A 25,248-nucleotide genomic window follows, 5' to 3' on the forward strand; every position below is an offset into this window, starting at 1 on the left:
CTTGTGATCATTTTGACCCCACGGGGTGAGATCTTGCGTGGAGCCCCAGATCGAGGGAGATTATCAGTGGTCTTGTATGTCTTCCATTTCCTAATAATTGCTCCCTCAGTTGATTTCTTCAAACCAAGCTGCTTACCTATTGCAGATTCAGTCTTCCCAGCCTGGTGCAGGTCTACAATTTTGTTTCTGGTGTCCTTTGACAGCTCTTTGGTCTTGGCCTTAGTGGAGTTTGGAATGTGACTGTTTGAGGTTGTGGACAGGTGTCTTTTATACTGATAACAAGTTCAAACAGGTGCCATTAATACAGGTAACGAGTGGAGGACAGAGGAGCCTCTTAAAGAAGAAGTTACAGGTCTGTGAGAGCCAAAAATATTGCTTGTTTGTAGGTGACCAAATACTTATTTTCCACCATAATTTGCAAATAAATTCATAAAGAATCCTACAATGTGATTTTCTGGATTTTTTCCCCTCAATTTATCTGTCATAGTTGACGTGTACCTATGATGAAAATTACAGGCCTCTCTCATCTTTTTAAGTGGGAGAACTTGCACAATTGGTGGCTGACTAAATACTTTTTTTCCCCACTGTATATATGCACGCAACACACACACACACACACAGACACAGACAGACACACACACTCACATTTAAAAGATGTCTGATCTGTCTGCCCTCTTCCTCTTTTCCACCTCTCTTCCTATTTCTCCACCTCTTTTCTTATTTCTCCACCTCTCTTCCTATTTCTCCACCTCTCTTCTTATTTCTCCACCTCTCTTCCTATTTCTCCACCTCTCTTCTTATTTCTCCACCTCTCTTCCTATTTCTCCACCTCTCTTCCTATTTCTCCACCTCTCTTCCTATTTCTCCACCTCTCTTCCTATTCTCCACCTCTTTTCCTATTTCTCCACCTCTTTTCCTATTTCTCCACCTCTGTTCCTCTAGGTGCACCTGCGTTTTGAGATGGAGATGGAGAGAATGAAACAGATCCATCTTAAAGAGCTGGAGGATAAAGAGGAGGAGTTAGAGGACGTACACAAGTCCTCCCAGAGACGGGTAGGTGACCGCTACTGACCACAGAATGGGACCACTGCTTAGGTTTAGAACAGTTACTGATTGTCAACTTATTATGACCAGTCTGTTAGCCACTTGCCAGTGACACCACCATATAGCTGTTGACCTCAGCCAGGGTTTGTATGAGGAGATCAATCATCTACATGAATCAAATATAAAATACCTGGTTCCTTTGTTTAACTGTTGAACATGGTTCCACTATGTCTTCTAAAATACCTGGTTCCTTTGCTTATTTACTGTAATTGTAATACGGTTGTTATTATTTCCTTGTAGCTGCGTCAGCTAGAGATGCAGCTGGAACAGGAGTATGAAGAGAAACAGATGGTTGTTCATGAGAAACACGACCTGGAGGGACTCATAGCTACACTCTGTGACCAGGTACACACAGACACACACACATGTACACACGCACACACATGTACGCACACACACTCACACACACACACACACACACACACACACAGTACATACACACACACATACATACAGACACACACACATGTAAACAGACACACACACATTGACATACACACACACACACACATACACAGAGAGACACACACACACTCACTGCTGCAACAAGTCAATCTCAAAGTGCTGTCGAATCAGGCTGGTCTTTCTATTGATGTGCCTCTGGGTCGCGAGTGCGTTTGTGCGCCTGTGTGTGTGTGTTCCAATCCAGGCAGTGGGGCAGTATAGATTTTTCCAGTGTAATGCTCTCAGGGAGATGAATTCATCATGTCACTTCTACCAACAGGCAATACAAAGAAACTCAATATAGCAGGCAGCCTAAAGCTTCCACAACACCTCATCACTTTGTCACTGCAAGGAGATGTAGTCTGTTTCTGTCTCCCCATGTACAATGCATCAGCCCCACTAACTCACTTACAGCAATCCATAAGTGGGTCTTTCTATAAACTAGCGTACCAGTGAGGATTTTCTACACTGGACAACTTGTTACAGGTGTTGAAAAGTCATTGATAATAATCTGCAATTTTTTGTTCTTGTCATTACATTAAGATACAGTGGGGGAAAAAAGTATTTAGTCAGCCACCAATTGTGCAAGTTCTCCCACTTAAAAAGATGAGCGAGGCCTGTAATTTTCATCATAGGTACACGTCAACTATGACAGACAAAATGAGAATTTTTTTTCCAGAAAATCACATTGTAGGATTTTTTATGAATTTATTTGCAAATGATGGTGGAAAATAAGTATTTGGTCAATAACAAAAGTTTCTCAATACTTTGTTATATACCCTTTGTTGGCAATGACACAGGTCAAACGTTTTCTGTAAGTCTTCACAAGGTTTTCACACACTGTTGCTGGTATTTTGGCCCATTCCTCCATGCAGATCTCCTCTAGAGCAGTGATGTTTTGGGGCTGTCGCTGGGCAACACGGACTTTCAACTCCCTCCAAAGATTTTCTATGGGGTTGAGATCTGGAGACTGGCTAGGCCACTCCAGGACCTTGAAATGCTTCTTACGAAGCCACTCCTTCGTTGCCCGGGCGGTGTGTTTGGGATCATTGTCATGCTGAAAGACCCAGCCATGTTTCATCTTCAATGCCCTTGCTGATGGAAGGAGGTTTTCACTCAAAATCTCACGATACATGGCCCCATTCATTCTTTCCTTTACACGGATCAGTCGTCCTGGTCCCTTTGCAGAAAAACAGCCCCAAAGCATGATGTTTCCACCCCCATGCTTCACAGTAGGTATGGTGTTCTTTGGATGCAACTCAGCATTCTTTGTCCTCCAAACACGACGAGTTGAGTTTTTACCAAAAAGTTCTATTTTGGTTTCATCTGACCATATGACATTCTCCCAATCCTCTTCTGGATCATCCAAATGCACTCTAGCAAACTTCAGACGGGCCTGGACATGTACTGGCTTAAGCAGGGGGACACGTCTGGCACTGCAGGATTTGAGTCCCTGGCGGCGTAGTGTGTTACTGATGGTAGGCTTTGTTACTTTGGTCCCAGCTCTCTGCAGGTCATTCACTAGGTCCCCCCGTGTGGTTCTGGGATTTTTGCTCACCGTTCTTGTGATCATTTTGACCCCACGGGGTGAGATCTTGCGTGGAGTCCCAGATCGAGGGAGATTATCAGTGGTCTTGTATGTCTTCCATTTCCTAATAATTGCTCCCACAGTTGATTTCTTCAAACCAAGCTGCTTACCTATTGCAGATTCAGTCTTCCCAGCCTGGTGCAGGTCTACAATTTTGTTTCTGGTGTCCTTTGACAGCTCTTTGGTCTTGGCCATAGTGGAGTTAGGAGTGTGACTGTTTGAGGTTGTGGACAGGTGTCTTTTATACTGATAACAAGTTCAAACAGGTGCCATTAATACAGGTAACGAGTGGAGGACAGAGGAGCCTCTTAAAGAAGAAGTTACAGGTCTGTGAGAGCCAGAAATCTTGCTTGTTTGTAGGTGACCAAATACTTATTTTCCACCATAATTTGCAAATAAATTCATAAAAAATCCTACAATGTGATTTTCTTTTACAGGCCTCTCTCATCTTTTTAAGTGGGAGAACTTGCACAATTGGTGGCTGACTAAATACTTTTTTTCCCCACTGTATAAGGGGGGATCACAGCTACAGTATATTCAATACAATTCACTAGTTGATTTAAAACCTATGTTTAATGCTTTATCATGGTTGATCTCTTGACGGATTTGTCCAAAATCGTGTGACATAAAATATTACTTTTCTGTCCTTGCATTTATGGCAGTGTAAATTGTCAATAAATCATATATTAAGCATTAATCAGTTAAATTAGACATTGAACTTGAACTCTGTAAGAATCCTGGATCAAGCTGTCAGACAGTTTTTTGTATAGAGATCTCAGAAATGCAGTGTAACTATATAACATTTTGTGTCTTATGTTAGGGGTGAAAACAGTTTTCATGGGCACACAAATCCAAAATGGATTGCGAAATCGAATGCTTCTAACCGAAAGTCACCTTACCTTGATATTTAACCTAAATGATAAGGAATGTCATTATCGTGGTTCTTCAATAATTATGAATGATACTTGTTGGCAGTGGCGATTTTAGCATGTAAATCTTGGTGGGGCAAACAAAAAGAAAAAGGTGTACATTAACAATAAATTAATTGCACTATAACGGTGACAAACAGTGTCCACAAACTGTTTGGGCCTACATAAAGCTGTCCCAACAGCAGAGCTTTCTTTTCAGCACCATGGAGTGAATCCTCACCACTGCTACACCTGGCTATCAGCGGAGCCTTGTCTGGCAGCAAAACACTTCATTCAGCCTCATTTACTGCCTTTAAAAAATATATAGCTGATATCAAATCAAATCAAATTTTATTGGTCACATGCGCCGAATACAACAGGTGCAGACATTACAGTGAAATGCTTACTTACAGCCCTTAACCAACAGTGCATTTATTTTAAACAAAAAAGTAAGAATAAAACAACAACAAAAAAAGTGTTGAGAAAAAAAGAGCAGAAGTAAAATAAAGTGACAGTAGGGAGGCTATATATACAGGGGGGTACCGTTGCAGAGTCAATGTGCGGGGGCACCGGCTAGTTGAGGTAGTTGAGGTAATATGTACATGTGGGTAGAGTTAAAGTGACTATGCATAAATACTTAACAGAGTAGCAGCAGCGTAAAAAGGATGGGGTGGGGGGGCAGTGCAAATAGTCCGGGTAGCCATGATTAGCTGTTCAGGAGTCTTATGGCTTGGGGGTAGAAGCTGTTGAGAAGTCTTTTGGACCTAGACTTGGCACTCCGGTACCGCTTGCCGTGCGGTAGCAGAGAGAACAGTCTATGACTAGGGTGGCTGGAGTCTTTGACAATTTTGAGGGCCTTCCTCTGACACCGCCTTGTATAGAGGTCCTGGATGGCAGGAAGCTTTGCCCCAGTGATGTACTGGGCCATACGCACTACCCTCTGTAGTGCCTTGCGGTCAGAGGCCAAGCAGTTGCCATACCAGGCGATGATGCAACCAGTCAGGATGCTCTCGATGGTGCAGCTGTAGAATTTTTTGAGGATCTGAGGACCCATGCCAAATCTTTTTAGTCTCCTGAGGGGGAATAGGCTTTGTCGTGCCCTCTTCACGACTGTCTTGGTGTGTTTGGACCATGATAGTTCGTTGGTGATGTGGACACCAAGGAACTTGAAGCTCTCAACCTGTTCCACTACAGCCCCGTCGATGAGAATGGGGGCGTGCTCAGTCCTCTTTTTTTTCCTGTAGTCCACAATCATCTCCTTTGTCTTGGTCACGTTGAGGGAGAGGTTGTTGTCCTGGCACCACACGGCCAGATCTCTGACCTCCTCCCTATAGGCTGTCTCATCGTTGTCGGTGATCAGGCCTACCACTGTTGTGTCGTCGGCAAACTTAATGATGGTGTTGGAGTCGTGCCTGGCCATGCAGTCATGGGTGAACAGAGAGTACAGGAGGGGACTGAGCACGCACCCCTGAGGGGCCCCCGTGTTGAGGATCAGTGTGGCAGATGTGTTGTTACCTACCCTTACCACCTGGGGGCGGCCCGTCAGGAAGTCCAGGATCCAGTTGCAGAGGGAGGTGTTTAGTCCCAGGATCCTTAGCTTAGTGATGAGCTTAGAGGGCACTATGGTGTTGAATGCTGAGCTGTAGTCAATGAATAGCATTCTCACGTAGGTGTTCCTCTTGTCCAGGTGGGAAAGGGCAGTGTGGAGTGCGATAGAGATTGCATCATCTGTGGATCTGTTGGGGCGGTATGCAAATTGGAGTGGGTCTAGGGTTTCTGGGATTATGCTGTTGATGTGAGCCATGACCAGTCTTTCAAAGCACTTCATGGCTACAGACGTCAGTGCTACGGGTCGGTAGTCATTTAGGTAGGTTATCTTAGAGTTCTTGGGCACGGGGACTATGGTGGTCTGCTTGAAACATGTTGGTATTACAGACTCAGTCAGGGACATGTTGAAAATGTCAGTGAAGACACTTGCCAGTTGGTCAGCACATGCTCGGAGTACACGTCCTGGTAATCCGTCTGGCCCTGCGGCCTTGTGAATGTTGACCTGCTTAAAAGTCTTACTCACATCGGCTACGGAGAGCGTGATCACATAGTCATCCGGAACAGCTGGTGCTCTCATGCATGCTTCAGTGTTGCTTGCCTCGAAGCGAGCATAGAAGTGGTTTAGCTCGTCTGGTAGGCTTGTGTCACTGGGCAGCTCGCGGCTGTGCTTCCCTTTGTAGTCTGTAATAGTTTTCAAGCCCTGCCACATCCGACGAGCGTCAGAGCCAGTGTAGTATGATTCAATCTTAGACCTGTATTGACTCTTTGCCTGTTTGATGGTTCGTCGGAGGTCATAGCGGGATTTCTTATAAGCGTCCGGGTTAGAGTCCCGTTCCTTGAAAGCGGCAGCTCTACCCTTTAGCTCAGTGCGGATGTTTCCTGTAATCCATGGCTTCTGGTTGGGGTATGTACGTACGGTCACTGTGGGGACGACATCATCGATGTACTTATTGATGAAGCCAGTGACTGATGTGGTGTACTCCTCAATGCTGTCTGAAGAATCCCGGAACATGTTCCAGTCTGTGCTAGCAAAACAGTCCTGTAGCTTAGCATCTGCGTCATCTGACCACTTTTTTATTAACCGAGTCACTGGTGCTTCCTGCTTCAGTTTTTGCTTATAAGCAGGAATCAGGAGGATAGAGTTATGGTCAGATTTGCCAAATGGAGGGCGAGGGAGAGCTTTGTATGCGTCTCTGTGTGTGGAGTAAAGGTGGTCTAGAGTTTTTTTCCCTCTGGTTGCACATTTAACATGCTGGTAGAAATTAGGTAGAACGGATTTAAGTTTCCCTGCATTAAAGTCCCCGGCCACTAGGAGCGCTGCATCTGGATGAGCGTTTTCCTGTTGATTAATGGCCTTGTACAACTCATTCAGTGCAATCTTAATGCCAGCATTGGTTTGTGGTGGTAAATAGACAGCTATGAAAAATATAGATGAAAACTCTCTTGGTAAATAGTGTGGTCTACAGCTTATCATAAGATACTCTACCTCAGGCGAGCAAAACCTCGAGACTTCCTTAGTATTTGATTTTGTGCACCAGCTGTTGTTTACAAATATACACAGACCGCCACCCCTTGTCTTACCAGAGTCTGCCGTTCTGTCCTGTCGATGTAGCGTATAGCCTGCTAGCTGAATGTTATCATTGTTGTCGTTCAGCCACGACTCCGTGAAACATAAGATATTACAGTTTTTAATGTCCCGTTGGTAGGATAACCGTAATCTTAAATCGTCCATTTTATTCTCAAAAGCTTGAACGTTGGCTAATAGGATTGATGGGAGAGGCAGTTTACTCGCTCGCCGTCGGATCCTTACAAGGCACCCGGATCTGCGTCCGCGATATCTCCGTCTCTTCCTCACGCGAATGACGGGGATTTGGGCCTTGTCGGGTGTTTGTAGGATATCCTTCGCGGCCGCCTCGTTGAAGAAAAAATCTTCGTCCAATGCGAGGTGAGTAATCGCTGTCCTGATATCCAGAAGCTCTTTTTGGTTATAAGAGACGATGGCAGAAACATTATGTACAAAATAAATTACAAATAACGCGGAAAAACACACATAATAGTACAATTGGTTAGAGGGCTGTAAAACGGCAGCCATCTTCTCCGGCGCTGTTCTGAATGATATGGCTGACTTGCTTAAACAAATGTGGTTTCTATTGACAATTGAGATGTACAAACTATGGCATAAGGGGACGACGTGCGGATAAGAGGAAATCCGTAATTTTGATTAAGACATTCATGATCGAGTTAGGATGGACGTAGTCAAAATAACTATTTGTTCAGCACTTTTGAAATGTACAGCACAGCGACATAATTCAGAACATGGGCCGTTCTTACAGTATTCTCCCTGTACACCAAGTCAGAACCGTAGGATAAATAAAGGGGGCATATAAACAGACAATGAAAGCTCTTACAATATTCAATGATTACATTTCTCTAAAACAGGCTATAGGCTACATGTGCACCACCAAGTCAGAACAGTAGGCTAAGTTATGAGGGGGAAATGGACCAATTATTAGGGTGAGGCACATGGGCTACTAACAGCTTACTACACAACATAAACTTAGTATTACATTCTTAGCTACAGTATACATATGTCCCTGGCATATTACATCATTTATACAGCAGCATACAATACATTTTTGGACTCACCTTGTGTGCTGTGCTCACTTGAACAGGAAGGTGGCGTGGCGGTCCTTCTTGTGGGCACATTTTGTCATCGAACTTTGTCACCGAAGTCTGGCATTCTCTGGATTTATGGTGCTTTCAAGACAACTGGGAACTCTGAAAAAAACAAGGTTGAATCATGACATCAGTGATATTCAGGTCGGAGCTCTAGAAAGATGCCTGAGTTCCCGACTTGGAATTCTGAGTTGGATGACCGTTCAAAATGTATTTTCCCAGTCGGAGCTAGTTTTTTCCTGAGTTCCCAGTTGTCTTGAACTCACTGAAGTCTGAGTTTCAGAGTTTCCAGTTGTTTTGAACGCAGCAGAAGTCATGCTGGATTGACAGCATGGCCAATGTATTCAATCTTTTCTGGCCCAATGTTTATCCTTTTAAGCTTGGAAAAGAGACCCTCAAACCCAGACTTGGGCCACACACCCACTCCACTGAATAGCAGGCTAGTGATTGCTTTGTAACGCTTGCAGTAAGCCACTGATTCCTTCCAAACCACTCATTGTTGAATTTGCGATTTCCAACTTGTTGTGTAATGGTTATGTCGATTTGCACCGATACATTTTATCTATATTTTATTTTCATATGACAAAGATTGAAAAGAATTTGCCAGTAGATTGTCGACGTGATTCATGATGATGACTGCTTATCTAGCTTGCTAGCTAAGATTTTGAAAGTATGACGTTGACATGATCCGTCCAATCAAAGCTACGGTAGATATAATGTGATTTAACGTCATTTTATCTGTGGCCAATTAACTTGAGCCTTCATGGATAGGCACTTCTAATGTAACTCTATGGCAGCACCCAAGGGGCTTGAATTTCCGAGCTCTTCCTGTAGATTTTGTGGTGACATAGTGTCCCCATGAGTGACAGAACACTGAGCCAATCATGGCGCAACTAGAGAACATTACCAACCTCTAGTCCGGGTGGCCATTTCATTAATTGTTCAGCAGTCTTATGGCTTGGGAGTAGAAGCTGTTAAGGAGCCTTTTGGACCTAGACTTGGTGCTCCGGTACTGCTTGCCTTGCGGTAGCAGAGAGAACAGTCTATGACTTGGGTGACTGTAGTCGTAGAACATTTTTTGGGCCTTCCTATGACACTTCCTAGTATATAGGTCCTGGATGGCAGGACGCTTGGCCTTAGTGATGTACTGGGCCGTACGCACTACCCTCTGTAGCGCCTTACGGTCGGATGCCGAGCAGTTTCCATACCAGGCGGTGATGCAACCGGTCAGGATGCTCTCGATGGTGCAGCTGTAGAACTTTTTGAGGATATGAGGACCCATGCCACATCTTTTCAGTCTCCTGAGGGGGAAAAGGTGTTGTCGTGCCCTATTCACGACTATTCATGATAGTTTGTTGGTGATGTGGACACCAGAAACTCTCGACCCGCTCCACTACAGCCCCATCGATGTGAATGGGGGCATGTTCGACCCTCCTTTTCCTGTAGTCCACGATCAGCTCCTTTGTCTTGCTTAAGTTGAGGGAGAGGTTGTTGTCCTTGCACCACACTGCCAGGTCTCTGACCTCCTCCCTATAGGCTGTCTCATCGTTGTCGGTGATCAGGCCTACCACTTTTGTGTCGTCAGCAAACTTAATGATGGTGTTGGAGTCGTGCTTGGCCACGCAGTCGTGGGTGAACAGGGAGTACAGGCATGGACTAAGCACGCACCCCTGAGGGGCCCTTGTGTTGAGGATCAGTGTGGCAGATGTGTTGTTGCCTACCCTTACCACCTGGGGGCGGCCCGTCAGGAAGTCCAGGATCCAGTTGCAGAGGGAGGTGTTTAGTTCCAGGGTCCTTAGCTTAGTGATGAGCTTTGTGGGCACTATGGTGTTGAACGCTGAGCTGTAGTCAATGAACAGCATTCTCACATGTTCTTTTTGTCCAGGTGGGAAAGAGCAGTGTGGAGTGCGATTGAGATTGTGTCATCTGTGGATCTGTTGGGGAGGTATGCGAATTGGAGTGGGTCTAGGGTTTCCGGGATGATGGTGTTGATGTGAGCCATGACCAGCCTTTCAAAGCACTTCATGGCTACCGACGTGAGTGCTACTGGGTGGTAGTCATTTAGGCAGGTTACCTTCCCTTTCTTGGGCACAGGGACTATGGTGGTCTTGCTTGAAACATGTAGGTATCACAGACTCCGTCAGGGAGAGGTTGAAAATGTCAGTGAAGACACTTGCCAGTTGGTCCATGCATGCTCTGAGTACACGTCCTGGTAATCCGTCTGGCCCCGCGGCCTTGTGAATGTTGACCTGTTTAAAGGTTTTGCTCACATTGGCTACGGAGAGCGTGATAACACAGTCGTCCGGAACAGCTGGTGCTCTCATGCATGCTTCAGTGTTGCTTGCCTAGAAGCGAGCATAAAAGTTATGTAGCTCGTCTGGTAGGCTCGCGTCACTGGGCAGCTCACGGCAGGGTTTCCCTTTTGTAGTCCGTAAGAGTTTGCAAGTCCTGCCACATCCGACGAGCGTCAGAGCCGGTGTAGTAGGATTCAATCTTAGTCCTGTATTGGCTCTTTGTCTGTTTGATGGTTCATCTGAGGGCATAGCGGGATTTCTTATACATGTCCCGATTAGTGTCCTGCTCCTTGAAAGCGGCAGCTCTAGCCTTTAGCTCGGTGCGGATGTTGCCTGTAATCCATAGCTTCTGGTTGGGATATGTACGTACGGTCACTGTGAGGACGACGTTGTCGATGCACTTATTGATGAAGCCGGTGACTGAGGTGGTATACTCCTCAATGCCATTGGATGAATCCCGGAACATATTCCGGTCTGTGCTAGCAAAACAGTCCTGTCATCTGACCACTTCCGTATTGAGCGAGTCACTGGTACAACCTGCTTTAGTTTTTGCTTGTAAGCAGGAATCAGGAGGATAGAATTATGGTCAGATTTGCCAAATGGAGGGTGAGGGAGATCTTTGTATGTGTCTCTGTGTGTGGAGTAAAGGTGGTGTGGAGTTTTTTTTCCTTCTGTTTTAGAGTTTTTTCCCCTCTGGTTGCACATGTGACATGCTGGTAGAAATGAGGTAAAATGGATTTAAGTTTCCCTGCATTAAAGTCCCCGGCCACTAGGAGCGCCACTTCTGGATGAGCATTTTCTTGTTTGCTTATGGCCTTATACAACTTGTTGAGTGCGGTATTAGTGCCAGCATCGGTTTGTGGTGGTAAATAGACGGCTATGAAAAATATAGATGAAAACTCTCTTGGTAGATAGTGTGGTCTACAGTTTATCATGAGGTACTCTACCTCAGGTGAGAAATACCTCGAGACCTCCTTAATTTTAGACATCGCGCACCAGCTGTTATTGACAGATAGACACACACCCCCACCCCAGGACAGCTGTTCTGTCCTGCCGATGCACGGAAAACCCAGCCAACTGAATATTTTCTGTGTCGTCGTTCAGCCACGACTCGGTGAAACATAAGATATTACAGTTTTTAATGTCCCGTTGGTAGGATAGTCTCGAGTGGAGATAATCCAGTTTATTTTCCAGTGATTGCACGTTGGCCAATAGAACGGATGGTAGATGCGGGTTACCCACTCGCCGACAAATTCTCACAAGGCACCCTGATCTCTGCCCCCTATATTTCCGTATTTTCTTCACGCGAATGACAGGGATTTGGGCCTGGTCTCGGAGAAGCAGTATATCCTTCGCGTCGGACTAATTAAATAAAAAATCTTCGTCCAGTTCGAGGTGAGTAATCGTTGTTCTGATATCCAGAAGCTCTTTTCGGTCATAAGAGACGATAGCAGCAACATTATGTACAAAATAAGTTATAAACAATGCGAAAAAACACCCAAAATAGCACAGTTGGTTAGGAGCCCGTAAAACGGCAGCCATCCCCTCCGGTGCCATTATTTACCAGCTATTGTGATACCGCATGCAATGCAACAACAGTGCTGGAAAAAAAGGTGTTTGCGAGGATTGTCCAGAATATTTTGGTGTCTCATATGCTAGTGAAGACAGTTGTGCCTGGATCCACGTTGGATCTAATATCCCTATGGAATTGATGTTGATCATCTGTTGTTGTCTGCTTGATTTACAGCAGGGTCTTGTTAGATTTAACAGAGAAAGCATCAAGGAAGGTAATGTGTTCATGCTTTCATCTGTTTTTTTGCCTTGGATTGGGCACCTATTCCTATGAATTATTCTGGATATAATGACAACAAATGACATAGCCTAGTGGGCTTATTCACAATATGATCTGGTAGAGCATGGCGCTTGCAACACCAGGGTTGTGGGTTCGTTTTCTACGGGGGGCCAGTATGAAACTAACTCACTAACTGTAAGTCGCTCTGGATAAAAGCGTCTGCTAAATTACTAAAATTTTAATGTAAATTGAAAGAAATAACATGACAAATACAGTTGGTTTTCCATGTTACACCTGCAATTCCAAACAATACAAGGGGCTTGAAATATTCTACTTGAACTCAGAACTTCAAGCAGTACTGGAATAGGCCTACATTGAAAATCAGACATTTCCTCAATTTGGTGGTTGAAATGTCCTTGTAATTATTGTAGCAAATGTATAATTATCTGTGATTTCATTTTTGATCCGTTTTTGTGAGAGATGTGGACACTTTCGTTTGTTTCCCGCTGCTTCAACTGAAGGGTGTTGAGCTACTCTGTTGCGGTTATTATGAGGACGATAACATCTAATGTTGGCTTCACCTTGGCTCTCCATACAAGTTTTTGGTCACTTTCTCATTACAAAAACAGTGATGGTGAGATTCAAACAGTGAGATTAATGGTACCGCTATTCATGGCTTTATTATGTGACAAGAAATAGCCATGCATGCATCCAATCTATTTAGTAATGCAATGTCCACATTATTCTCACAGATTTTAGAATGTAATCATAATTTGAATATCAATGCATTGGCAACGCCTAAAAAAAATATGATTATTAAAGTGGTAATGGCCTACTTTTTTGTACACTTTTTGCAAGCTTTTTGGGGGGAGGGGGGTTCTATATTAGGCTCTATATGTACAATATATAAATTATACAATTGTATAACATTGAGGACCTTGAAAATTACAATTAAGTGCTTGGAAAAGTCCCTGAAACTATTTGAATTTGACTTGCCAATGTCTGTGTTAACCCTAGGCCTATGATGTTGTCACAGTAGGTTGGTGGCACCTTAATTGGGGAGGATGGGCTCATGGTAGTGGCTGGAGCGGAATAAGTGGAATGGTATCAAATACATAAAACACATGGTTTCCATGTGTTTGATGCCATTCCATTTGCTCTGTTCCAGCCATTATTATGAGACGTTCTCCCCTCAGCAGCCTCCTCTGGTTGTTGTATACATGTACAGTACCAGTCAAAAGTTTGGACACACCTACTCATTCAAGGGTTTTTCTTTATTTTTACTATTTTTTACATTGTAGAATAATAGTGAAGACATCAAAACTATGAAATAACACATATGGAATCATGTAGTAACCAAAAAAGTGTTAAACAAATCAAGATATATTTGAGATTCTTCCTTTGCCTTGATGACAGCTTTGCACACTCTTGGCATTCTCTCAACCAGCTTCACTTGGAATGCATTTCCAATAGTCTTGAAGGAGTTCCCACATATGCTGAGCACTTGTTGGCTGCTTTTCCTTCACTCTGCCGTCCGACTCATCCCAAACCATTTGGTAAAATAGCCCTTACATAGCCTGGAGGTGTGTTGGGTCATTGTCTTGTTGAAAAACAAATGATAGTCCCACTAAGCCCAAACCAGATGGGATGGCGTATCGCTGCAGAATGCTGTGGTAGCCATGCTGGTTAAGTGTGCCTTGAATTCTAAATAAATCACAGACAGTGTCACCAGCAAAGCACCCCGACACCATAACACCTCCTTCTACATGCTTTATGGTGGGAAATACACATGTTGAGATCATTCGTTCACCCACACTCCATCTCACAAAGACACGGCTGTTTGAACCCAAAATCTCCAATTTGGACTCCAGACCAAAGGACAAATTTCCACCGGTCTAATGTCCATTTCTCGTGTTTCTTGGCACAAGCAGGTCTCTTCTTCTTATTGGTGTCCTTTAGTAGTGGTTTCTTTGCAGCAATTCGACCATGAATGCCTGATTTACACAGTCCCCTCTGAACAGTTGATGTTGAGATGTGTCTGTGACTTGAACTCTGTGAAGCATTTATTTGGGCTGCAATTTCTGTGGCTGGTAACTATAATGAACTTATCCTCTGCAGCAGAGGTAACTCTGGGTCTTCCTTTCCTGTGGCAGTCCTCATGAGAGCCAGTTTCATCATAGCGCTTGATGGTTTTTGCGACTGCACTTGAAGAAACTTTAAAAGTTCTTGACATTTTCCGTATTGACTAACCTTCATGTCTTAAAGTAATGATGGACTGTCATTTCTCTTTGCTTATTTGAGCTGTTCTTGCCATAATATGGACTTGGTCTTTTACCAAATAGGGCTATCTTCTGTATACCCCCCTATCTTGTCACAACACAACTGATTGGCTCAAAGGCATTCAGAAGGAAAGAAATTCCACATATTAACTTTAAAGAAGGAACACCTGTTAATTGAAATGCATTCCAGGTGACTACATCATGAAGCTGGTTGAGAGAATGCCAAGAGTGTGCAAAGCTGTCATCAAGGCAAAGGGTGGCTATTTGAAGTTTTGATGTCTTCACTATTATTCTACAATGTAAAAAATAGTAGAAATAAAGAAAAACCCTTGAATAAGTAGGTGTGTCCAAACTATTCACTTTTATTCCTCTAAGTACACATGTGGAACTGCATGAAAGTCCTTTTATTTTATATTTCAAACCATTTAGAATTGTTTTATCCTAATGTCACACATTGGCCCCATTATTTATAGAAAGACCCAAGTGCTCTTTTCCCTGTGGTAACAAATTGAAGTACACATTTTATCAACCAATGATTGTTTACTCAATGCCCCAGAGTTCCTCCACTACATGATATGGACAGGCTTGAGGTTATTTTATTGTAATTTAGGGGTGTGCGTGTGTGCGTGTGTGCGTGTGTGCGTGCGTGCGTGGATTAAACATTCTCGTATTAAACATATTAATAAACATTAAACTCTCTTCCTCCCTCTGCCAGGTGGGCCACAGGGACTTTGATGTGGAGAAGAGACTGAGGAGAGATCTGAAGAGAACCCATGCTCTGCTGGTTGATGCTCAGCTGCTACTGTCTACCATAGACAACCCTGGACACAGCCAGGCACCCGGCAGCAAGGAACACATAGAGCGCCTGCACTGCCAGGTAAACACACACCTACACACGCAAACACACACACACACACATACTATGATGTTATGAATGTGGATCAAGGCGTGTTTAAAATCACAATCAAAACATACCCCCCCCCCCCCCCTCTCTCTCTCTCTCTCCCTCCCTCTATTGCTCTCTCTTTCTCTCTCCATCTCTCTCTCTGTCAGTTGGAGGAGAGTGAGGCAAGGAGAGCGGATGTGGAGAGTGTTCAGAAGACTCTGTCCATGGAACTGGAGAATGCTCAGATAGAACTAGAGAACATCTGCAAACACAAGAGTCTGGTGCGAGAGTTAGAGGACTAGACTCTTACTACAAACTGTTACTATATCAATCAATCAATCAATTTTATTTTATATAGCCCTTCTTACATCAGCTAATATCTCGAAGTGCTGTACAGAAACCCAGCCTAAAACCCCAAACAGCTAGTAATGCAGGTGTAGAAGCACGGTGGCTATCATTATCAGTTGTGTTCGGGAACTTTAACATCAAAGTGTTACAATCCTACTGTGAGGACAACAGTCTAGTGGAGAGAGTAGTTTAAAAGTCTGTGTGTTTATGTGTAGGTGGATGAGCAGTTAGCTCAGCTGCAACATGACAAGTCAGATCTGTTGAAGAGACTAGAGGAGGACCAGGAGGACCTCAATGAACTCATGAAGAAACACAAAGCCCTCATTGCACAGGTGGGTATCTCTGCCTCATAGTGGCTCCAAACCATGTAGAAAGACTTTGACAGTTGTGGTTTTCAAATTAAAGATGATCAAAACATTACCTTTCTCTATCTCAGTCCTCCAGTGATATTTCTCAGATCAGAGAGTTACAGGCTGAACTGGAGGAGGTCAAGAAACAGAGACACACACTCCAGGAAGAGGTAAGGACTGAGCTGAGTAAAATTGGGGAGATGGTGAACTACATATGCTGTTAATGTGGATACGAGACTCTCTGATAACCTACTCTGACATTCCTCTTGTCCTTCCGTCACTCCTCCTTTCTCTTCCTCTCCTACCCCCAGCTCGCAACCAGTATGGCCAGGGTGCAGTTTCTGGAGTCATCCACCGTGGGGCGTAGTATCGTCAGTATGCAAGAGGCCAGGGTGTGTGACCTGGAGAACAAGCTGGAGTTCCAGAGAGGACAAGTGAAGAGGTTTGAGGTGAGGATGTTAAAATGGACAGGAAACAAGTTGACTTATCTTTACACACTCTTTCGTTCTCTCTATTTCTCTTTCTGTCCCTGTCATATCTCTCTCTTTCTCTCAATTCAATTAAATGTAATGGTGCAATATCGGCATGACGTACATATTGCCAAAGCTGAAATGTAGAAATAGTAAATTAAAATAATGTCTTAGAAAAATGTCTCCTGTCTCTCTGTAGGTGTTGGTGCTGCGTCTGAGGGATAGTGTGGTGCGTCTGGGAGAGGAGCTGGAGCAGAGTGCCCAGACAGAGGTCAGGGAGAGAGAGAACAGTCAGTACTACCAGCAACGCCTCCACGACATGAGACATGAGGTGGAAGACCTGTCTCAGAGAGAACAGGACAGCAGCCGCAGATGCATGGAGCTGGTAACACACACACTCATACACGCTATATACAGTGCCATCGGAAAGTATTCAGACCACATTTTGTTAGGTTACAGCCTTATTCTAAAATGGATTAACTTGTTTTTTCCCCTCATCAATCTACACACAATACCCCATAATGAAAAAGCAAAAAAAGTTTTTCTGAAATTTCTGCTAATTTATTAAAATTAAAAACATAAATATAACATTTACATAAGTATTCAGACCCATTACTCAGTACTTTGTTGAAGCACCTTTGGCAGAAATTACAGCCTCGGATCTTCTTGGGAATGATGCTACAAGCTTGGCACACCTGTATTTGGGGAGTTTCTCCCATTCTTCTCTGCAGATCCTCTCAAGCGCTGTCAGGTTGGATGGGGAGCGTTGCAGCACAGCTATTTTCAGGGCTCTCCAGAGATGTTAGATCAGGTTTAAGTCTGGGCTCTGGCTGGGCCACTCAAGGATATTCAGAGACTTGTCCCGAAGCCACCCCTGCGTTGTCTTGGCTGTGTGCTTAGGGTCGTTGTCCTGTTGGAAGGTGAACCTTCGCCCCAGTCTGAGGTCCTGAGCGCCCTGGAGCAGGTTTTCATCAAGGATCTCTCTGTACTTTGCTCCGTTAATCTTTGCCTCGATCCTGACTAATCTCCCCGTCCCTGCCGCTGAAAAACATCCCCACTGCATGATGCTGCCACCACCATGCTTCACCGTAGGGATGGTGCCAGGTTTCCTCCAAATGTGACGCTTGGCAATCAGGCCGAAGAGTTTAATCTTGGTTTCATCAGACCAGAGAATCTTGTTTCTCATGGTCTGAGAGTCCTTTAGGTGCCTTTTGGCAAACTCCAAGCGGGCTGTCATGTGCCTTTTACTGAGGAGTGGCTTCTGTCTGGCCACTCTACCATAAAGGCCTGATTGGTGGAGTGCTGCAGAAATGGTTGGTTCCACAGAGGATCTCTAGAGCTCTGTCAGAGTGACCATCGGGTTCTTGGTCACCTCCCTGACCAAGGCTCTTCTCCCCCGATTGCTCAGTTTGGCCGGGCGGCCAGCTCTATGAAGAGTCTTGGTGGTTCCAAACTTCTTCCATTTAAGAATGATGGAGGCCACTGTGTTCTTGGGGACCTTCAATGCTGCAGACATTTTTCATACCCTTCCCCAGATCTGTGTCTCGACACAATCCTGTCTCGGAGCTCTATGGACAATTCCTTCGACCTCATGGCTTGGTTTTTGCTCTGACATGCACTGTCAACTGTGGGACCTTATATAGACAGGTGTGCCTTTCCAAATCATGTCCAATCAATTGAATTTACCACAGGTGGACTCCAATCAAGTTGTAGAAACATACACTAAGTATACCAAACATTAGGAATACCTTCCTAATATTGGGTTGCAACCCCCCCCCCCCCCCCCCCCCCCCATGCTGGCCCATGTTGACTCCAATGCTTCCCACAGTTGGGTCAAGTTGTCTGGATGTACTTTGGGTGGTGGACCATTCTTGATAAACACAGGAAACTATTGAGTGTGAACAACCCAGCAGCGTTGCAGTTCTTGACACATTCAAACCGGTGTGCCTGGCACCTACTACCATACCCCATTCAAAGGCATTTAAATATTTTGTCTTGCCCATTCACCCTCTGAATGGCACGCATACACACTTCTACACTGATTGAAGTGGACATAACAGGTGACATCAACACAGGATCATAGCTTTCACCTGGTCAATCTATGTCATGGAAAGAGTTCCTAATGTTTTGTACACTCAATGTATACACACAGACATATATAGCCTACACACACAGAAACACAAACACACACACACACACGGATAGATGCCCTTTAACGACCTAACGACCAACCACGCAGACAGACAAAGCTCTCAGTGAGATACACACACACTGTCTCCCCTGTATTCTCTCTCTAGCTTTGCCACTGTCTGGCTGGCTGTGATTAATCCTCATTGTCTTCTCAAGGTTATGGATACACACGCACACCCCATCCCATATTCCGCATGTCTCTATGACAACCACTAACCCCCCCCCCCCCCCCCCCCAACACACACACACACACAGTCAATAACCTGGAGAGCCAATGAGGGTGTGTGTTTGTGTGTCTTCATGCCATTTGAGCGCTAGTGTCTTTGTCATACATTTGAGTGAATGAGCTAGTGTGTGTGTAACAATGTCTTGTGTGTGTGTGTGTGTGTGTGTGTTTGTGTGTGTATGTGAGAGAGAGAGAGAGAGAGAGATTACAGGGAAAAGTGGAAGATTAATAGATAAATCACTCTCTTCTTTCTGTCTCTGTATATGGAAGATTGCTCCTCGAGATAACCCTGACCAACACCCACACACACACACACACACACACACACACACACTCTACTAGAAGACCAAGGACCCACGTGTGTGTGTTGGTGTGTGTGTGTGTATTGGTGGGTGTGTGTTGGTCAGTGCCACAGTATATGACGGATGATGCAATAAGGACTAGAATGGGCATGATTATAAAACCATCCATTCTGGCCTGTATTGAATAGCATGGATAAACCTATAGTTGGCCTGTATTGAATAGCATGGATAAATGTACAGTTGGCCTGTATTGAATAGCATGGATAAACGTACAGTTGGCCTGTATTGAATAGCATGGATAAACCTACAGTTGGCCTGTATTGAATAGCATGAATAAACCTACAGTTGGCCTGTATTGAATAGCATGGATAAACGTACAGTTGGCCTGTATTGAATAGCATGAATAAACGTACAGGTGGCCTGTATTGAATAGCATGAATAAACGTACAGGTGGCCTGTATTGAATAGCATGAATAAACGTACAGGTGGCCTGTATTAAATAGCATGAATACACGTACAGTTGGCCTGTATTGAATAGCATGAATAAATGTACAGTTGGCCTGTATTGAATAGCATTAATAAACGTACAGTTGGCCTGTGGCACACACACGTCCTTGGCGTTCCTTTGAGCGGCCTCTCCTCTCTCTGTCACTTCCCCTATGGACATGTCTCTTTTTCTCTCCTTCCCTCTTCCCCCCCTCTCCCCCTCACTCTCTATCTCTCTCTCGGTTCTCAGGAGATGCAAGTGACGGAGTTGAGTGCAGTCAGACAGACATTACAAGCTGATCTGGAGACATCCATCCATCGTATCGTTGATCTGCAGGCAGCCCTGGAGGAGGTGGAGTCTAGTGACGAGAGTGATGATGAGAGGTATGAGTGTGTTACTGTGTTTGATGTGTAAGAGAGGTATGAGTGTGTTACTGTATTTGATGTGTAAGAGAGGTATGGGGGAGGGTTAAAGCAATGGGATGACAGGTACAGTTGTGTTCACAAGGAAGTTACATCATAACTGCTCTTTACCCACACCCCTGACCTTTCACCCCTCTTCCTAATTCCAGTGTTGCGACGGCTGTGGAATCCTTTGCTAAGAAGATAGACCTGTAAGAACCCTGGGTTCCAGCATGTGTGCGTGCGTGCAGATGTCTATCCAAGTGTGTGTGTTTGCGTACTCTGTACTCTCACCTGTGTTGGCTTGAATCTAGAGTGCTGTTTCTTGGGCTGTTTTAGTGTAACGGTTAAGTTATTAGACCTCTCTGATACAGTTGAAGTCGGAGGTTTACATACACTTAGGTTGGAGTCATTTAAACTCGTTTTTCAACCACTCCACACATTTCTTGTTAACAAACTATAGTTTTGGCAAGTCGGTTAGGACATCTACTTTGTGCATGACACAAGTCATTTTTCCAACAATTGTTTACAGACAGATTATTTCACTTATAATTCACTGTATCACAATTCCAGTGGGTCAGAAGTTTACATACACTAAGTTGACTGTGCCTTTAAACAGCTTGGAAAATTCCAGAAAATGATGTCATGGCTTTAGAAGCTTCTGATAGGCTAATTGACATCATTTGAGTCAATTGGAGGTGTACCTGTGGATGTATTTCAAGGCCTACCTTCAAACTCAGTGCCTCTTTGCTTGACATCATGGGAAAATCAAAAGAAATCAGCCAAGACCTCAGAAAAAAAAATGTAGACCTCCACAAGTCTGGTTCATCCTTGGGAGCAATTTCCAAATGCCTGAAGGTATCATGTTCATCTGTACAAACAATAGTACGCAAGTATAAACACCATGGGACCACACAGCTGTCATACCGCTCAGGAAGGAGACGCATTCTATCTCCTAGAGATGAACGTACCTTGGTGCAAAAAGTTCAAATCAATCCCAGAACAACAGCAAAGGACCTTGTGAAGATGCTGGAGGAAACAGGTACAAAAGTATCTATATCCACAGTAAAACGAGTCCTATATCAACATAACCTGAAAGGCTGCTCAGCAAGGAAAAAGCCACTGCTCCAAAACCACCATAAAAAAGCCAGACTACAGTTTGCAACTGCACATGGGGACAAAGATTGTACTTTTTGGAGAAATGTCCTCTTGTCTGATGAAACAAAAATAGAACTGTTTGGCCATAATGACCATCGTTATGTTTGGAGGAAAAAGGGGGACGTTTGCAAGCCGAAGAACACCATCCCAACCGTGAAGCCCGGGGGTGGCAGCATCATGCTGTGGGGGTGCTTTGCTGCAGGAGGGACTGGTGCACTTCACAAAATAGATGGCATCATGAGGAAGGGAAATTATGTGTGTATATATTGAAGCAACATCTCAAGGCATCAGTCAGGAAGTTAAAGCTTGGTCGCAAATGGGTCTTCCAAATGGACAATGACCCCAAACATACTTTCAAAGATGTGGCAAAATGGCTTAAGGACAACAAAGTCAAGGTATTGGAGTGGCCATCACAAAGCCCTGACCTCAATCCTATAGAACATTTGTGGGCAGAACTGTGTGAGCAAGGAGGCCTACAAACCTGACTCAGTTACAGGAGGAATGGGCCAAAATTCACCCAACTTATTGTGGGAAGCTTGTGGAAGGCTACCGAAACATTTGACCCAAGTTAAACAATTTAAAGGCAATGCTACCACATACTAATAGAGTGTATATACACTTCCAACCCACTGGGAATGTGATGAAAGAAATAAAAGCTGAAATAAATCATTCTCTCTACTATTATTCTGACATTTCACATTCTTAAAATAAAGTGGTGATCCTAACTGACCTAAGACAATTTTTACTAGGACTAATGTCAGGAATTGTGAAAAACTGAGTTTAAATGTATTTGTATGTAAACTTCCGACTTCAACAGCATATGGTCCCTGGGCTGTTGATAATGTGAACAGACAGACAGACCGACAGACATGTTGCAATGCTGGTTATGAGCTGAATAGCCTTGTTGTGAGTGGATGTGTGCATGGCTAAATGCCTGAGCTGTGGTCTGACAGCTGCTGTCTGCAGAGGCACCCAATAGCTCCATCACCCTGTTGGTTTGTCTGGTGCTCTGTGGGTGGACAAGGTTGAGAGCCACAGGGCTGGAGCAAAGACACACAGACATACACACAGCCCTGTGTAAGAGACGCAATAAGCTTTTCTCTGTTCTGAGGGGTGTGTTTGAGAGTTTACCAGCTGTGATATTCTTGTGTCTTCCATAATGCATGGAGTCTCATGCATTACAGTACAAAAGCCAGTTCTTCTCTCTCTCTCTCGCTCTCTCTCTCTCTCTCTCTCTCTCTCTCTCTCTCTCTCTCTCTCTCTCTCTCGCGCTCTCTTTCTTTCTTTCTTTCTTTCTTTCTTTCTTTCTTTCTTTTTCTTTATCTATCTCCTTTCCCATTATCTATTCTCATTTTATCGATCCCTCTCTCAATCTTTCCTGCTTTATCACTTCTTCCTCTCTGTCTCTCTCTCTCTCTCTCTCTCTCTCTCTCTGTTCTCTTTAACTTCTATTCTCTGACCTATTACTTTTTCATTCTTGCTCCCTCCATCTACCTCTCTTCCTCATCTTTCCTCTCTCTCTCCCACCTCTCTCTGGTGGCTCTGATGGCAGATGGGAGAAGTGGTAGTTAGTTATTTTATATACAGTAACAGTATGTGACCTGAGTACTAAGTGTGAATGTCTGACACCCTGACCGTGTCTCCAATATAATATGCCACCACCTGCAGTCACACAGCAGGAGAGAGAGGACACAGGGACAGGAAATGTCCTCTGAGGACAATGTGGCTGAACTGCTGTGAGCTGACCATGGCTTAGAAGTGTTGCATCTCTGGCTGTGTGGAGTCATGTGTGTTATCTCTCTTGGTATTGTGTGTGTGTGATCTCTGCCTCTCAGTGACAGAATGGGTGTTCCCTCTCTTCCTCAGCGACAGTGTGTCTAGTGTTGGTTCTCAATCTCTGGGCACGGAGGATGTTGGCGAAGGCATCCGTCATTGTCTCGGCGTTCCCCGAGGGGGGGCCAGGCGGGGCTCTCCCTGTGGCAGCAGTACCATCAGCAACCAGTCGGGGCGCAAGTCTGTCACCGACACCATGAGCACTTACAGCTTCCGGTGAGTTGTCAGTTCAATTTGGTTCAGTACAGTTCAACTTCAGTAGTTCAATTCAATAGTAACTGCATAGATACTAAGGCCTATCAAGCGTTCAAGCAGATCAAGCGTTAACCGGCGATAGCCGGAACACCTGCATAGCTGATGTTTTGGCGGTGTCGGAGGTGTAACTGCGTCGGAGCTGTCAAATCGGTGAGCAGCTGCTCTTGATCATTGTCACGAAGCTACACCCGTCCCAATCACGTTAGAAGTTCAGAATGAGAAAGTGTAGCTATATAGAAATAATGACCTGAAATTCAAAATCATTAAATAAAATGATGAGGATTTCTATCATCCTAATGGAGGTGTAGATTACATCTCACATTCCAGTGTTAGAACTTGTAAACAAGGCTGCATGTCAATGGCAATGTCCGCTTTAGGTATAATGCCAGGAGCCACTTGTGGATTTCACAGCTCTAACGCAGTTCCACCACCGACACCGCCAAAACAACCGTTATGTGGATGTTGGCTAAAGCGGATCTGATTGAATAGATCCCTAATACTGTTTTATATGTCCAATGTTTGATTATCCTTTCTCTCCCTCTCACCCAGCTCCTGTGTGGACCCAGATGAGGATGTTTCCGAACCAGGGGGTGTGGTTGGTAATGGGGGTAGTTCACGTCTTGGTCGGGCCTCCTCCTCCTCTGCCCTCTCCGAGCTATTAGAGGGGCTTCGTAAGCGGCGAGGGGGACCAGAGTCCGGGGAGGGGGGTGGCAGTACTATTTCTCTCCCTATCTACCAGACGACTGGGGCCTCAACCCTCCGCCGCAGAGCCTCAGCCCTCTCCCTGGGCCCCGAGGACTTCCAGGAGCCCCGCAGCATCCTCAAACCTCCCTCCCCACTGCTGCCCCGCGCCACCAGCCTGCGTAACATAGGCGAACCCCAGGCTTCATCTGCAGCCTCCAGGGACTCCGGAGCCAAATGCTATAGCTCCTCCGATTCTCTCTCCTCCCTCCCCTCTCTCCCCCTCCTCTCCTCCCTCACCTCCCCCACTACCCCCCGCCGTCGCCCCCCCACGATCTCCATCCCAGAGGAAGATGGTGAAGAACCAATCAGATCCCTGCGCTCACCCCAGCGCTCCCCCCAGCCAATGAGACGCAGGCTGCTGGAGAGCGTCGTCAGTGAGGGCGGTGGAGAGGGCTGTCTGGGGTCGGAACCGATGGTGTTCCAGAACCGCCGCCTCCTAAAAGACAGTAACCGTGACGACTCGGCCTCTGACATTCTGCCGGCCATCCGAAGGGCCCAGTCCACCAGCAGCCTGGCCAGTTCAGTCAGAGGGGGTCGGAGGGCACTCAGTGTCCACTTTGGAGAGCTGCCCCCCTCCACACGCAGCAGGAAGGGCTCCGACTCCAGCTCCACCAGCTCAGGATCTGGGGGGAGCTCCCAGGGAGGAGGGGTGAGGCATAGTGGAGGTGGGGGGCCACAGGGAGAGAGGCTGGATGCGGAGGGCAGCGAGGGGGGAGACGTTGCTTCTGTCATGAAGAAATACCTGAGGAAGAGTGAGGACCTGAGGAAGAGTGAGGACCTGAGGAAGAGTGAGGACCTGAGGAAGAGTGAGGACATGAGGAGGAGTGAGGTTGACTAAAAGGAGAGAGACTGAGGTGAGATGTAGCATAGAAACATACACACACTGTAATGCAGTCAATACTACAACGTCTGATGTATGCTAATGCCTTCTACTCTTCTACTCTGTCCTCTCCCTTCAATGTTTC

At 45.1% G+C, this 25,248-nt stretch overlaps 1 protein-coding gene across 1 annotated transcript in view; it reads left to right on the plus strand.

Annotated features, from left to right (window-relative positions):
* Positions 1-25,248, plus strand: part of myo18b (myosin XVIIIB) — a gene marked incomplete at its 5' end in the record, with an annotated part of 45,646 nt that overhangs the window by 20,309 nt on the left and 89 nt on the right. Inside the window, 12 exons of the mRNA XM_084160707.1 lie at positions 943-1,053; positions 1,345-1,449; positions 15,349-15,510; positions 15,687-15,800; positions 16,083-16,199; positions 16,304-16,387; positions 16,529-16,666; positions 16,887-17,072; positions 20,142-20,275; positions 20,464-20,505; positions 23,318-23,500; positions 24,089-25,137. Coding sequence (XP_084016833.1) covers positions 943-1,053; positions 1,345-1,449; positions 15,349-15,510; positions 15,687-15,800; positions 16,083-16,199; positions 16,304-16,387; positions 16,529-16,666; positions 16,887-17,072; positions 20,142-20,275; positions 20,464-20,505; positions 23,318-23,500; positions 24,089-25,121 — 2,409 coding nt within the window. The 3' untranslated portion in view covers positions 25,122-25,137. The remainder of the gene's footprint in view (positions 1-942; positions 1,054-1,344; positions 1,450-15,348; positions 15,511-15,686; positions 15,801-16,082; positions 16,200-16,303; positions 16,388-16,528; positions 16,667-16,886; positions 17,073-20,141; positions 20,276-20,463; positions 20,506-23,317; positions 23,501-24,088; positions 25,138-25,248) is intronic.

The sequence above is a fragment of the Coregonus lavaretus genome (assembly GCF_964263955.1).
Source record: "Coregonus lavaretus genome assembly, chromosome: 4".
Taxonomy (NCBI): Eukaryota; Metazoa; Chordata; class Actinopteri; order Salmoniformes; family Salmonidae; genus Coregonus; species Coregonus lavaretus.